Genomic DNA, 16,706 nt, shown 5'->3' with positions numbered 1-16,706 from the left:
ATTGCATTTTAAGGTAGATTTAAAAAAGTTCAAAGAATCCGTAGATTCATAAAACGTTCATGCAATTGCTTAGAAATCGGTTTAAATTGATTAGATGGGGTTTAGTTTTGTCACTTGTTGTACGATCATCAATAAATTAATAAGAAATAAGTGTAAATATTATCACATGAACCCCAAATAGCTAGATAGTTATTCTTTTTTTTTTCTTACGAAGAGAAAAAAAAACGCAAAAAGGTTATAAATAGAATTTCAATAAAATTTTCATTGGATAATCGGGAAAAGAATAACAAATCTGTGAGTTACTGTGAGACTTTTCTAAATTTAAGTGCTTTATATGTGTATTATCGTTTTTCAGTATAGCCAGTTACCAAGATGAATGGAATTTGAAATAAATGTAAGTTTCTATCACTGTATTCACGAATAATTCCATGTATTAGACTCTTCGATATCAAACAAATATAGGCAAATTTCCGCCATAAAATATGGATCAAAAGTGGGATAAGAGTCTCTCTCTCCCACCCGTTACTCTAATGAACTGATTGCATTCATTATTCACATTTATCAGGTATGCATTATTTTACCGACCTATCTCATCATCCGTCCACGAAATAAACATCCGGGGAATTATCACGATGTTAACAACCGGATGCCGATAAAATGATACAAAACAGTGAGCGCATGCATGTTTCATGAAAGTTGATTACGCTTCTCGGAAGCAAGGTCTTGCTTTCCCGGGTCGCTCCGGCTAATAAAGTCCACAAAGACGGACGTTTATTTGTATTCAGCGAGTGTTAAAACACATTTCCCATCGGAGCCCGTGTTCCGATAGCTCGTCTGGAACCGGGACCCTTTAAGACTATCAGAAAACGTCAAAACGAGCGTCGGGCGAAGGGCCTTTCGAATGACTGCGAGTTCTTTTGAGACTTGCACACAATTTCTTGTTCATTATATTTTGAGTGTAACTATTGATTGGACGGGAAGCGCTTGGATGGTTCTCTTTGCATCGCGTATTTCAGGAGAATGGGACATGAGCTGTAACAGGTAGGCTGTTTCCTTATTCGTTTAAACATTTTTGATGACATGAATCTAATAATTACTAAGGTTTAATTGATAAAAGGTTATTTTACTAGAAATTTCAAATTTACAAATTTTAAAAAGAAACTTCAATTTTTTTTGTTTCGGGACATTTTCATTTCTTTCTTCTTCTTTTTTTTGACCATTATGAACGTGTTAAAGGAAGTACTTTTAATATTTCGGGGAGGATTCCCTTAATGAAACTCTTGAATGACCAATCCTTACAGGAACTATTCTTATTAAGAGTTTTTGACAGAGCACCAATGCTGAGTAGAAAATTCTGTCTAAAGTGAATAGGTTTGGCCACAACACGATCTGCGCCAGAGAACGCATTAAATTGATTAATGTTCATTAAATAATGGGCCATCAAAATTAATTTCTGTCACTTGCATGCAGTTAGCCTCCGACGGAGCCCTTATCAGCAGCAGAAGGAATCTGGCCATCTTAAAACGTGTTGACATTTACTACGAATACCCAATCTTCATCTCAAAAGATCAGCAGGTGGCAGAAGAAGTCTCTGTTTACGGGCGCGCAATAAAACTCAACCATTTATGTCAATTTTTTCCGTACAGTCTAGAAAATCTTGTGAAAAATCAACGCAACTGTTACAATAATAGAAAAAAATGCCAGAGCTTAAATCGATCCAAAAGATTTTGATATCTCATCATCTCTGAACAATAGATTACAGTACATTGTTCATCAAGACACATTTACTGGGAAATTTGCGATATCATGTACATGTTTATATGTCATATTTTCTTGTGTGTATAGGTGTCTGAAAAGAATTTGAAATAAGTACATGTATTCTTTTACTTGATAATGGCAATAAGTATTTTGAATATTCTAATTTAATTAATATTTGAATAATAATTTAACTATAGTTTCCTTTGAAACACAGGAATAAAGATTTGATCTCAAAGTACTAGTACTTGTATAACCAAACTGTATGGTAAATCCATAGATAAATGAAAAGAACAAATGTTATTACAAACAAAATTGTACAAAACTGAATAATTTTATGTGTTCTGTAATATTTTACGTAGGAGCTAGTTTTAAATGTAAACCTCAATTAATAATGCACTATATTTTCTTACAAACTCAACTATAAAACTCCTTTTGTTATGTGTGATATTAAAGAAACAAGGAATCATTCTTTGAGTATTATGAGGTGATAATTTTGGTCTGGGCGTGTTCAAATCCAATAAAGGCTGAAGGGTTCTATGATAGATTTGACCACGCTCCGACCGAAGAATGGTTTCTTATTACTTATATTTATGTTATTTCTAGTTTCTTCAGTTTAAAACAACATTTTTAAACCCCTATTTTTTCATGTAGCACATGATATGTACGACTACGCGGCGCTACCGTGTATCAGTTCTGCCTAAGACACGCTCATTTAGTGTCGCTCATCTTTTAAGAAATCAACTGGTTTAAGGCTTCAAAATTGATTTGTAATGTTATCACAGTCAAAGACAGTTGAAAATGTAAATATATTGATTTAATAAAAGTTAGACAATTGTACTTGTACAACACAGCTTTATAGAAAGACATTTTTTACGAATGTTTTAATTTTTGTACGCAGCATGGTTGGGTCGGTTTGCTTTTTTCCCTAGACCTTTGTTTACCATAATCATATTGACAGCTGCTTTCACGTAGCATCATGTTTTTAATTAATTTACCGGGAGGATAATAAATAGAGCCTCTGATTTAGATCGATTAATCTAACATATCTACATGTTCTCACTGTCAGATTTGATATGGACACGGTGCTAAATTACAGTTGTTGTTTTTTTTTATATTAATGAAAAGGCGATCCGTTCAACTGCCCCTCCTTTATTCTCAATCTTCCCAAGTCAAGGGTTTCTAATCCGCTCCACTCTACATACATGTAGACTTGGGAAAGATGTTTTTTTCCTTTAAAATTGCGGGGTTTTTTTTCTCTTCATAATCAAAATGTCATTAGTCCAATTTTTGCATGGCTGTAGTAGAAAGAATTTTTTGCTAATGTTGTCTAATGTTGATAATTAAACTTTTCAGAAGTTTCGCGACATATCCGAAACAATAAATAGGTAATCGCAGTTCACATAATATCAAAGAAGTCTCTCTTTTAAAACCTCTCCCTAATATGAACAACGTACTTGCATTATAATTGATCTAAAGAAAAACAGTGAACCGTCGGATTTTATTCACAATTTAGTACCTATGCTGTTCAGGAACATTGATTATGTTATCAATTTTATTTCACTTTTGTATTTTATTTTTTAAATTTCAATCATGCATGATTAGGAAGATATTTGCATTCGTTTGTTCTAAAATTAAAAATCAATGAATTTTCTTTGTTCAATTTCAGCTATTGTAATGTACTTAATAATTCAAAACTATATCAATATTGATAGACCCTTTTGTGTTTTTCTTTGATGCCTGATGGTCCTGCATTTTTGTGGTGTAACGGCGAATGAGTCATCTAAGGGTTTTTTTGCAGCAAAGAAAAAAAGGTTTTTGCATGGTTTGCCTCCTAATGTAAATGCAGTAGAAATCGGTATATCTTACGTCGCAATGTGCACAGAAAGGCTCTTTTTATTGTCAACTAACGCATGTTTTATTAATAAAACCTTTTCTAAAACTTTGTTTTATTGCTGATGTAAGATTATTAAACTGCTAAGCTCTGCATGTTTGAAATGGTTATTGATCTATGTGACGGCCGTCAGACATTGGAGTGCTGTGTGGGAAAATCTCCCAATCAATCAACAAATCGGTCAATCATCGCGATATTATCGAACACTTACCGTACCTTAGTACCACTAATTGGATTTACTTTTTCCGTAACTACCGCGCAAACTGCGACGAACTGTGACAACATTAACTGAAACAAAAAAAAAGTCTTTTTTTAAATGTGAAATTCAGATATTTAGATCATAACATATTCATCAGATCCACATTGTAAATATTATGAATATCTAATATCTGTATATTTTTAAGGACCGTCTGAAGGTGGCTTACTATACTTTTAATAGTTTCTCAAATAATCAGAAAATTACATGATTAATAAAAAAAATATAGAATGAACCATAAGAAGTACATGTATGTATGTCAAATAGGTGAACAAATATGCACCTTTGGTAAAAACTTTGATTTTCAAAAAATTATTTCATTAAATGGGAACAAAATTAAGTCCCAAGCTGATTCGAACTCGTGATTTGCAGTACACGATCCCGATCATTTAACCACTGAGCTATGACGATAATCAACAATATTGATTGATACAAACAATTTAACAAAACATTAAAATCGCTATAAAAAATTTTAAAAAAAATTAAAAAGTTCTGCAGCAGACTGTTTGCTACATGAACATCTGGCATTAGTCATATTGCCAGGTATACGAAGTATACCTGAAATTTAAAAAAAAAAAAGGGGGGGGGTCTCAAAACAAAACAAATCGCAATTTTTTTCTTTACTTTATCGAGAGCTTAAAATAACATATTCCTTATATTCAAACTGAATTGAAATTATTTTTTTTATATCTAAAATGAAAAACATACATTTGGGGCTTACATTTTATTTTCAGACATTAAAATTTAGCACTCGACATGTATGACATCCTATCATAGTTGTAAGTTTTGACATTAAAGATATCCTCATCCTTATTCATCGGCCAATCGTTGTCTTCGAAAAATAAACAAAAATCTAGGACAGACACATTTGAATCGCATTTTTTCGTGAAACATAGCAAGGTAGTTTTTGGGGGTTTTTTTTGCTTTTTTGGTTTTATTTTTTGTTTTTTTATTTTTATTTTGTTGTTGTTTTGTTTTTATGTGCACAGTATTTCACAAACTACGCAATAGCAACGGTAACCAAATTCGACTCCCTTCGGTAACCAAGGTACGCTTGTTTCATGGTACTTTGTGTCTGAAATAAAGAAAATCTAATTTGAGGTATCACAACCTTTTTTTACAGGAAAATGAATAGATCTGCATTATTTTTATAATGAAAAAAAAACCGAGGAGATTTTAATTAGATATCTGTTTATCTACTATATTTCATAACCGAATTTACATCTTTAGTTTAGTTTTAGCTTAATTATTTTGAAAAAGTACTACTGACATCGCATAGTATCTAGTTTAAAACAATAGAAATATTAAAATTTAACCCTTGCAGAGTAACGTTTTATTTTCATTTACACAACATTCTTAAATCTTTTCTCAAAGATCGTCGCCATTTACAAATGCGAAACAATGCGCGCTTTGGCAATTTTAATATATTATTGAGGCACCGACAACAATATAAACGTTAGTAAAAATGTTAAACTGAATAAAAAGCATTTATTTTATGGGCGATAGAAAAGAATTAGTACATGATTGAAAAACACTTTATAGAGTTTGAGCATGGTAGGCTTAGGATAACTTGACTAGTACATGTGAAAAAAAAAACCAATACGAGTAGTTTATATCATGCAATCCGAGAGATCAATCATTTGCTATATCTACAATTGATTTGAAGTTTATGCAATAACTTACACGCTTTGCTGTTTAAATGCTGTCATAAAAATGATCAGTTAATTTTTATTAAGAAATACTAGTCTTGTATTATTGTAATTAGTCAATTGTATTATTCTTGATCATCCAAACGATCATCCAAGACTAAGCCGATACCGATTAAGTACGCCAATATATCACTATAAGTAAGCAAAAAAGTCATAGTCTTATTAAATTTTTTCAAGTACATTTGAAAAGGGGGGGGGGGTCTACATGGCGTTCATGTTTTTACAAATAGCTCTGATAAACCATAGCATGAAATGCTAAGTTATCATAAAATTGTGACATTGTAAGCGAATCTCAACGCTTCACGAAAGCTGTTATACGTATTTTCAAGCGATGATGTAAAAGAGTGGGTCATAATAATTAAACACGATCATTGATGTTTCAGTTCATTAAAAGCTCTTTATCAAAGTCTTATTTATGCACATAGTTTTGTATACAATTCCAACATGCCAAGTTTGCAGTAACTATGAAATTTTATCTTAGGATTATCAAAGTGTTGCTATTTTTACATTCGATATTTCCAGTTTGAACATGCCTGGTCAGTTCATTCTGTAATTAACAGCATATGGTATGAGTAATTATAAGTTTTAACGTTTAAACGTATTATAGTGTCAATCAATATAATCCTGGGAAAGAAAACCAAACAAACTTTAAATATTAAATCTTTACGCTAAAGTAATTTAATCTGTTATCATTGCAAATTAGGGAATACTTGAAAGACATGCAATTAGCGTACACCTATAATATAGTTCTATAGTGTATTGTTTCATAAATTATAAGCTTTGTTATTATATGTTCTGTGAAATTAAAAATAATTCGAAACATTTCATAGCGGTGGTGAAATGCATAGCCAGACTTGGGGTTTGGGCTTTGAGTCGGAACAGCCGCTAATTGAGGGTACTTAGATGACACGTGACTTAGATGACACGTGTTTCTTTCTTACGTGCAGGTTGCTGGAAATGCGCAATGATAGGTACTAACGCAGGGATCATTGCTCCTGTCGTTCGTTTTAAGACGCATTGGCGATTTTTTTCCCTTTTATTTCGTACTGAAGCTATAGTGTCTCGATGTAAGAGGAACCTTCCCTGAATTGACTGTCATTATCAAGTATTGCTAAAAAAATTACAAACTAAGAATAGTGCCAGGTTGCTATTTCTTTTCTTTTATAATAATCACTGATTAAGAACATTTTAGAGATTTTTTTAATGAGTGTTTAAGAGAAAACATAACAGATATTCTGTATTAACTATAAGACCAATTTGAAAATTTTCAATAAGAAAAAAATGCAGATGGTTTTTCTAAATGTTTACACATTGAGTTTTAACCATAAGCAAAGTGTAGAATAAAAAATAATCTTGAAAATTGGGAGAGAATAGAGTATTAATAATTCATAGAACTTACGGAAAAATAATTGTCTGCATTTAAACTTTTAGAAATTAAAAATTGTAAAGTATTTTCCTAATTAACATAATATCACACTTACTTATCTTCAAAATAGTAACATTTTTAAAATTTCGCTTCAAGTCTTCAAAATTCCACATGAATAACAATGTCTCCAGATCAAATAAAGCAAACAGACACGAAAACTAGTTATAAAAACTTATAAAAACTATAATATTGATCGCAAAGATGCCAGTTACTACAAATGGTTTCTATGGAAGGTTAATTGAAACTTTCAGTAAACAATTCAACTGTATAAGTGCATTAGTCTACCACGTTTTTTGAAAACAAAATTACCTATTCCTGATTACATATTCAGTTTGCTAAGATATTGGTAAAAATTCGGTTGATAATTAAATTTTAAAACCACCTGAGCCAAAATATGTTATGTCAGCTTTACTGATCGAAATTTCTCCGGTGTCTGTCGATGTCGGCATCACCTTTCTCACTCTCACCTTTATGCTTACTCCATCACAACTGAGTCATTTTCAACCAAATTTGAAACCGATTACTATGAATAGAGTGCGAAAACGTCTTTTCAAAAACCCAATTGCCTGCAATATCCAAAACTTTAATACAAGCTACCGTAGATATAGTACATTCATTTTTGTTCAACCTTGACACTAAAAGTCAGGAAGTGGTCCTAAAAGGGATTTAAAAAGTTATTATAGAATGCAATCATTACTGTTTTTTCAGATAGATAATGACCCGTTGTAGAAAGATCATCTCGGCAATCTCAAGGAAGAAATCTGTAGACAACAAACGTCTACTGGAGACCAATCTGAAAAGACAGCTTAGTATCCCGGATGTACTCGGCATAGGTAAGTTCAGCTAGATCTTTGTAAGGCTCTCCGTAAAATCGAAGGGAATTAGAAATAAACCACTCTTTAAAACTTTGGTTACGACACCTCAGTCTACTTTCCTCAATCAACGGAAGAAACCAATCCGAAAAGACAATGAAGTGTTCCGGATATACTTGACACGACGAGGCTATTATAACCTTATTTTGATTCAGGGGTATCAAAGAAATCTATTAAAATTGAAAGTAAATATGTTTTCTATCATACAAATCAACCATTTTGTAGAAGTAAGGTTACGGTAAATCAATCTTATGTCCTTACGTTAAAAGAGAAGCTTCTTTCTCACGAGATTATAACGGTGAAATGCTTTTATATCATTCGGTGAAAATAGTGTCATAACGCATCGCTACAACATCAAGCTGATGGCATTTTTGTGTTCAGTTTCATCAAACAAAAGTAGCAGCAATCACGCAGACGGTTAATGTCGTCTGCTGCTAGGAATGCCCTGCCTTTTAGTTAATGTGTATTATCGCGATGTTTTGTTCCGTCTGTGATGTCCAGAGAACTTATATTTTGCCGATAAATTTCCTCATGTTGATATCGAAAAACCGTAATGGAACTATCACATGAAACCATCTGCAGAATAAATGATTGCATTGCACCGTGCACCACAATCACCCCATAAAGTAATAACATTTTGTCGTATTGTATCATAAAAAAATATAATACAATCAGCAAACAAAATACAGATCCATATGCCTACCCCTTATTTCAATGCATTGTGTAGTTCCTATATGTTGCCTTGTATGGTTATTATCATACAATATACATTTTGTACATTGCTGTAGAAAGGTAGCTGATCTGAACGCGAATTCGAGGTTATAAACACTGCATATGAAAGATAAATGTATTGCAAAATGAAAATCAACTATAAGGTTTTAATTGTTGCGGTTCATTTTATGTTCCTTGTATATGTTTTACAATTCAAAGCATTTTTATTATTTTCTTTATTTAAAATGAGCTTCTGACTTGAATCCCTGCAGTATCCAGACCAATCTTCGTGTGAAAGAGATGAAAGCCTTTTCGTTTTTTTTTCAGGTTTCGGGAGTTCGATTGGTTTGGGGGTGTTCGTGCTGATTACGTATGTTGCGCGCTATGTGGCGGGACCTGCGGTGGTGCTCTCTGCCCTGATCGCCACCGCCACAGCGGCCCTGTCAGGTAAGTTCTACACCTATTGAGGTCACTGTCCACTTTCAGTGAAGGAGGCTGAATGTCAATAAATTGAATTACCCATCAGATCTAACTTAGAATAATAAATTTGAATTCTAACCCATAAACTGTAATCAATAAAAAAAGATTAAATACTGAAGATTTGAATTTGAATATTCATCTGTGTCGTAAATATATCAGTATAAAATGTGTAGTACAAAGTGGTGAACATTCAGTCCTATAAAAGGTTACAAAGCATGAACATATCTTGTGTAAAGCATATTACAATAATTCGTTAAAGAGTACTGAGATCACTGAGGAATACATAATCAGTTAACACAGAGAACACAGAGAACACGATGGTATATTGTTAAAGTGCTTTTATTTTCATGTAATCCAACCTTCATCATCTCTAATTTGCTCACAAAATTTTATGCACATTACCCTTTTTTAAAATATTTTTCACCCAAGAAAGGTTTAACTTAATTCAAGTAGCAAAACCATTATATTCCAAATATGTGGCAACGAGTGCTCTTTACATTTTCAAAAACAAACGTCATAAACCCATGTTATGCATATTTTGATAATTACCACAACAAAAACAAACTGCAAAAATCAAATTATCAGAAACAATGTACTTTAAATATTATTTATCATAGGTTTCATTTAAAACTAATTTATGAATAGCTCAAAGCATGTTGATCCTTGAAAATAAAAGTTAATGTACAAATACGTACCAAAAAATGGGAATCGGTTCCTTTGCAATACAGTTACAAATGTGGTCATAAAATGCAGTGAATACTGTAATGATCGACAAAAAACACCTCATCCTAGGGCTATAAACGAATGAAACCTTTTTTATTCTTTTCAAAGGATGATGTATTGCTTCTGTTGTTAAGTGCTTTCAGCGTTAAAGGATTGTTGTGATAGAAGATCGCCACTTATTATCCTTATTAAGAACATCCTGTCGGTATAAACCAAGAATGACGATGGTATCATTTTGTGAACTCAAGTGTGGTTAATTTACCTAGATTTGTTAATATAAATGTAGTGCTAGCATTTGTGATTAGCGCCTATTCTTGTGGACATTTAACGAAATTGTTTAATTGACTCGGTTATTATTCGTAAAGAATTAGAAATGACCTTATCTTAAGACTTTTGTTAGAAATCGACCAGTCAGAAACGTTGAGAGATCAATTACGATCGGTATCTTTGTTAATCTATTTCACTCCTCAACATAATTAACCGCGTACTTCCTTACACTTTCATTTTCACAAATGGTAGATGTTGTGTGTTGGCAGACAGATACAGATTAATAGATTAACGGTTTGTTTAATTGTAACACACTTAGGATGATTACTTTTTTTGTAGCTCTGTGTTTCACCGAGTTCTCGATGCGACTCCCCAAGGCCGGGTCAGTCTACTTTTATTCCTATGCAACTATCGGGGAGCTGTGTGGGTTCATCGTGGGATGGACTATGATTCTGGAGCATACCATCGGGGTGGCCATAGCAGCCAAGGCGTGGAGCCAGTACCTGGGTCACATCTCCAATAATTCTCTGCCAAAGTACAGCGCTTTGATTAATCCGTTTATTTGGTTAAAGAAGTTTAATCAAGTCTTTGATAGAGCTTGCTGGATGTTAAATATTTGCAACGCTTTTTCAAAGTACGGTTTCTTTTTAAGGTAGTCCCGCTGGAAATGTTATCTAATACTTGTCCCAGTACACATTCTCTTATTCAAATATTCTATCCAGTATGATGTATAAACGTGTTATGAAAAATGCATCATGCAAACAAATATTGTGCGATGGATCACGTTTGTTTTCAGCAAAAACAGACTCAGATTATCAAATATGATAGCGAGTGGTTAAACATTAAACCCAGGGTATAAAATATGATAGGGAATGATTAAACATTAAAACTCTCATCAAATGTTAATGATTTTCTATGTGTCATTTTATTGTTCGCTGCTGTACATATAACTGGTCACTGGTGCTGTTCAGTGTTTTGTTGGGGGTTTTTTCGGGGGGGGGGGGGGGGGGGGGGGTGAGAGGGGGTGGTTTCTTTTTCAGATAATTTTTTGTCCCACACCCGTCTGTTTGTCCGTCCGTCTGTAAACTTTTCACAATTTTGACTTTTCCTCAGAACTACTAGTACTGGCCAATTTTAACCAAACTTTGCCAAAAGCATAGGTGAAGGGAATTCAAGTATGTTCAAATGAAGTACCACGCCCTCTCTCAAGAGATTATTTTGATTCATTGAAAATTTGTTGGCATTTAAAAAAAACTTCTAAAAACCCATTTGGTCAGAATAGCTGAAAAATGAGTGGAAATCCTCAGTTAGTGTATGTGGATTTAAATTTGTTCAAATTATGATCAATAAGGGTAGTCTGGAGCCACAAATAGGGGGTGGAAGTTTTTCTTAGGAATAGATAGTTAAAAATCAATACAAATATCTTTAAAAAAACATTTGGCCAGAAAAGCTAAAACGTGTGTTGAAGCATCTTCTGGAAGTGTAGACTTGAGTTCATTATCCTCGGGGGTAGGGAGGAGCCACAGAGCGGATACACGTGGTGGTGTTGAAATTTTACATTGGAATAAATTTAGAGAACAATCTATGAAAATGTTCTTCTTAGAAACTGAAACAGCTAAAAGAGTTTGATATTTAACAAAGTTTTATGTGCAGAACAATTCTTATAAAAGATTTATTCTAATAAATTGTCAATATAATGTGTATTTGATGTCATAACCTCATTTGATCAGAGTCCTAGCTGTTGTTGCGTATGTGAGCGATGTGGCCTTCAGGTCTCTTGTTTGGGGATATGGTGTGGCTTGCAGTCATATAAATTTTGAAAGAACTATTCTTTAACACAAATAAATCAAATGATCATTGCAAACAGAAATAACAAAATATATTGGTTGCATCTACATTTATATGACCCTGAAAAAATATTTAAAAAGAAAAAAAATCTTCAATTTTTAAAGTGCACTCCTGTAAAATAATTGATAAGGAGTAAAATATTACTGATATAGAAGTTGTTGAATGAAAACAACGCTTCTGTTTGAAATTCTTGCAGCTTGATGAATGCGTCATTTCATTGGTCAGATGGGGAGTACTTTGACGAATCGCCTGATCTCATTGCTGTAGTCGTACTAATTATATCAACTACCACGTTGCTTATTGGTACAAAGGTATCAATAATTATTCATATTGATTAACTTTACTTCAATAATGAACTACTGCACACACAACGTAAACGAACCAATTAATCATTATATTATTTCGCTTAATAGACATCAAGTCGCCATTCGAAAATAAAATGTTTAATCCAAATCATTTGTTATAACGATTATAAATAAAATACACCAGAGTGAAAATTTGAAACAAGGCAGCACTGTACAAAAAGAATTGACAAGTCTTACATTCCTTACAACTTTCTTTGTATCCAGGTGTCCACTGTTCTGAATTGTGTGCTTTGCATTATGGGAGGAGTAATTGTATTCTGCATCATCTGTGTGGGTTTCTTTCATGTCAATCATGAGAACTGGACCGGTGATGAAAGCTTCTTTAAGTTTGGAGTTCAAGGGGTAAGTGTTAAAATCAAAATGTCACGTACCATTATGATGTCTAAGATATCCCCCCCCCCCAACTCTCTTTGGTATAGTATACAACTTTTACAAATATTTTATTACTTCCATTAAGTAGTTCTGTTTTATTTCTGAATAAATGCAACTGTGTTCATATGCTGCAGACAAAATAAATATTGATTTAACCGGTTTAAGTGAATATCCCAGCGTACAAATATTTTAAATAACCTTCAAACGAATAATTCCTCGGTTTATATTCAACATAGTTTGTTAATATGTGTTTTGAGGCTACAATGCATGGAGTATTTTGATGATTCATCAAAACGCTTAGTGTTTTCAAATTAATTCAAAAATCAAGGCTAACAAATGACAGCTAACAAATTACAGTTATTTTTTGAAATTGTTTGTATTTTATACATTATGCTATGTCAGAATAGAATTAAGAGCACTAAAACATAAAAATAAAACCAACAGGAATTTACTGCGCTTCGCTTTTTCGACATTTAAGTAAACGTGGTATTGAGAAATGCCACTAATTGAAATGTTTGCTTTTGGATAGATATATATCTGTGTGAAGCACTGCGAACGTCAAGCAAATACAGAAATATAACCCAATCTGCTTTGCAGATAATGTCACCTCCGAAGGATTGATGCTTTTCGTATTACTTCCGGTAATCATTTGCGGAATAGAATGCTGTCTTTGAGAGCTAAAAGCTCGTCATTTCCTAATAAATATTGCATGCTTGCGAAAAGATATTAAAACTCTACAAACATAACATGACTATTCATCATAGAAAAATCAATCTGTGTAAACAAGGCTGTACTTAATACGTCAGATCAAAAAAATTGGAACCACTTTTTGGAATAAACAGTTGACGGTTAGCCCCGGACAAAAACGGATAAAACCTTCAAGGTTTTGCGAGATGAATAAGACAATCGCACGCTGGATTAATTGCATCCAAAGCAAATGAATTCACACGGATGTCATCTGTTCTGTTTGGAAATCCATATCCGGTCCCGCGAAAATTGATTTAGGACAAGTATAATAAAGCTATAAAAATAATTTAATTGATCAGAAAAAAGAGACATTGATCCTTTTTTCTCGAGCTCTCTTCAAATAGAATGGTCTATTCAAATATTTAACAATAATTTTCTAAGGATTTACGATGCCGGGAAATGTGATATTTCTTTAAAAAAAAAAATAATCGGACATCTTTTGAAGCATTGGATAAATTGTGTCTGCATTACATCATAACCTTTTAAATTTCGCACAATCATTGATTTTCATCGAGTTGCATACATAAAAATAAACAATTATTGATTTATATTTTTTAAAATGAATATCTATTTGAGTATTAATTGGTTTTCATGTTGAAATTTTAACTTATTGAACAAATCTACTCAATGTATTATGAATTGTAAATTAATCAGAATTATCTAAAATTTTATGACATATTCGATAACACGTGATCTATTCACTACTCTTGTCTTATCAAAATACTGCATTCATTAGTAAGGAACTACAATTTGATATCCTTTGACATGAAGAATATTCCACATATAAGAAATCACAGTATTTACAAAACACACAAACTAAAATACTGTAACACTTGACCAGGTGAGAAAATTTAATAATACTTTTACAGCAAATTAGATAAAAGATAAAATAAAGTAACATGAATACATTTTTCCATGGTAAAGAATTTTGCCTTACAGTTTCACATGCTGTTTCAGATTTTATCCGGGGCCTCCCTGTTAATCTACCCGTTCCTTGCCGTGGACGCCATAGCTAACACTTCTGAGGAACAGAAAAACCCTCTGCGGAATTCCCCGGCCTTGTTCACGATTGTCGTGTCGCTGACAGTCATATCCACGGTGGCGGTTAGCGTGGCCCTCACCCTTATGTCACCCTCCCATTCTTTCTCGGACATAGCTGGAGTATCCGTTATATTTGAAAACCGCAACATACAAGGTGCGCGCTACGTTTTCGGCGTCGGAGCTCTTATTTTTCTGTTTGCGACAACAACTTCTTTCCTCTTCACCATTCCTCGGATTCTATACGCCCTGTCTAGGGATGGATTGCTTCCAGAGTGCGTCGGAGATTTGACATCAAAAGACCGTATCCCTGTGAAAGCTTTTCTACTTTCATTTTGTTTGTCGTCCATTCTTATTCTCTCTTGCAAAATGAGCATACTGCTATCTATGCTAGGCACGGGCACTTTGCTGACGTTTTTCCTAGTGTCCCTGTGTGTTTTAAGTTTACGCTACCAACAGTGCAATGTCGGAATGGTACAGGAATACGAAGATCCCAACGAGGAAGAGTGCATCACGGAGTTTTCTTACCCGTCTTACGTCAACAAACAATTTCACGCTGATCAAGACGATGTTCTTTCTTATAAAAATTCTCAAAGGATAAAAAAACCGAGAGACAGTACATACAAGAAAATGAACAGCTTAGTGAGCATGACTTCCATGGGGAGTGAGAGTACTTTGTTTCCCATGAGCCTGTCAGACGGGTTGGAACCGTCACCTACGTCATGGCTGATATCTGTGCTGTGTATTGTTATCTATGTTATTTCCTCCACCGTAGTGTCTCTCTTGGTAATCTTTGGATGGAAATTTATCTACATGGGGTCGTGGTGGTCCATATTTCTGCTTCTTGTGATTCTCGGCACAATGATGGTGTCCGCTTTTATTTTATGCAAACAACCACAAAATAAAAGTAAATTGTTGTATAAAACTCCAGGCGTGCCAATATTGCCGTTGCTTTCATTAACTCTCAACATTTTCCTGCTGACGTCACTGCCTTCCAATGCCTTTGTGCGATTTATAATCTGGCTCCTTATAGGTATGTTTTATGTGTCCGTCCATAAATCTACTTAGTTTGTAAGTTTTGTTCGAGAAAAATGTTTAATGATTCTTTGCTTTTAACTGTCTAATTTTTTTGCAGGAGCCATGCTTTATTTTTCATGCGCTGTCTTTAAAAGCAAGGAGAGGGTACCTGATGATCAAGAGGTCGTTCTATATGAAGTTCGAGAGAGTGGATGAAACAATAAAATACAGTGCGAGTGACGTGAACCGGAAGTGCTCCTGGTTGCAATTTGTGAAGTGGATGATGTGATTAAAGATTACGAATTACAGGAGACAGAGTTTATCGCTATGTTTCAAAATCAATTTTGTATATGAAGCCGTGACATTTGTGACAACTAACTATCAATACTTGTGTTAAATTGTGTTTGTTTGTGATTCGTGGTTGTTATAATCATATGTTGATATCATAATATTGTATTTGTACTAAGTAAGCTATCCAGTGTACAGATGGAATCGACATGTCGGTTATTGTATAAAAATTATTCACCAATTTGAAATGTTCGATCGTATGGATAAAAAAATTAATGTGATTGGTTTCAAAACAAATTCAGCGCTTGCTTTATTTATTAGTATTCTTGCATAAAACACTCATGTTTAATCAATACATATTTATTCCAAAAAGAATTACTAGTATTTTATGCAAAACGAATAAACCAACCACATGTATTAAATATATCAGTGCCGGAGAAAATATTATAAAAAAAAGTTTTGTTAAAACTTTCCTATTATTTGATATTTGCAATATGTTTTTGAGCTGTAATGCAAACATAGCGCAATGATTTTTGTATGATTTGTACGAAGAGGGGGTTCTTTGTGCGGTGAATCAATAGTTCATGTTTATTAAAAGACAATCGTATGAATGTACATATATCCGGTAATAAAATACACACCATAGAATTATTTGTTTTAATTCAACGCTTTATAAATTGATCGTGATTATGATATTGGGGAGTAAATTTATCATGTTTTCAGGGTAAAGAGATTTCAACAATAATTTTCACGAGTGCTTTTCGTAAAGATTCAAAGAAGATACAAAGAAAGACAAGTACTAGCATGCATGTACTAAAATTACTCCGTCGTAGACAGTCATGGTATACTGTGGTAATAGGACGTCTGATCCACGGACCAGGCAAGTTACCTCTATTGCAAGACTAACTAGATCGGAACTGTAGCATGGAAAATACAAC

The 16,706-nt window shown here is 33.4% G+C and overlaps 1 protein-coding gene and 1 long non-coding RNA gene across 2 annotated transcripts; one reads left to right on the top strand and one right to left on the bottom strand.

Annotated features, from left to right (window-relative positions):
• Positions 1–677: 677 nt before the first annotated feature.
• Positions 678–16,416, top strand: LOC105340545 (high affinity cationic amino acid transporter 1). Its single transcript, XM_066078254.1, has 8 exons — positions 678–1,041; positions 7,749–7,873; positions 8,951–9,070; positions 10,433–10,628; positions 12,138–12,252; positions 12,511–12,648; positions 14,383–15,496; positions 15,599–16,416. The coding sequence occupies exons 2-8, from the start codon at positions 7,756–7,758 to the stop codon at positions 15,694–15,696; spliced, it is 1,899 nt and encodes a 632-aa protein (XP_065934326.1). The 5' UTR covers positions 678–1,041; positions 7,749–7,755; the 3' UTR covers positions 15,697–16,416.
• LOC136273570 (uncharacterized) lies at positions 8,932–10,083 on the bottom strand. Its single transcript, XR_010711740.1, has 2 exons — positions 9,799–10,083; positions 8,932–9,118 (listed from the first exon to the last, which is right to left on the bottom strand). It is a non-coding gene; the product is annotated as an uncharacterized lncRNA (long non-coding RNA).
• Positions 16,417–16,706: the final 290 nt, after the last annotated feature.

Source organism: Magallana gigas, chromosome 3, assembly GCF_963853765.1.
Source record: "Magallana gigas chromosome 3, xbMagGiga1.1, whole genome shotgun sequence".
Classification (NCBI taxonomy): Eukaryota; Metazoa; Mollusca; class Bivalvia; order Ostreida; family Ostreidae; genus Magallana; species Magallana gigas.
This window is presented reverse-complemented; position numbering and strand designations above follow the sequence as displayed.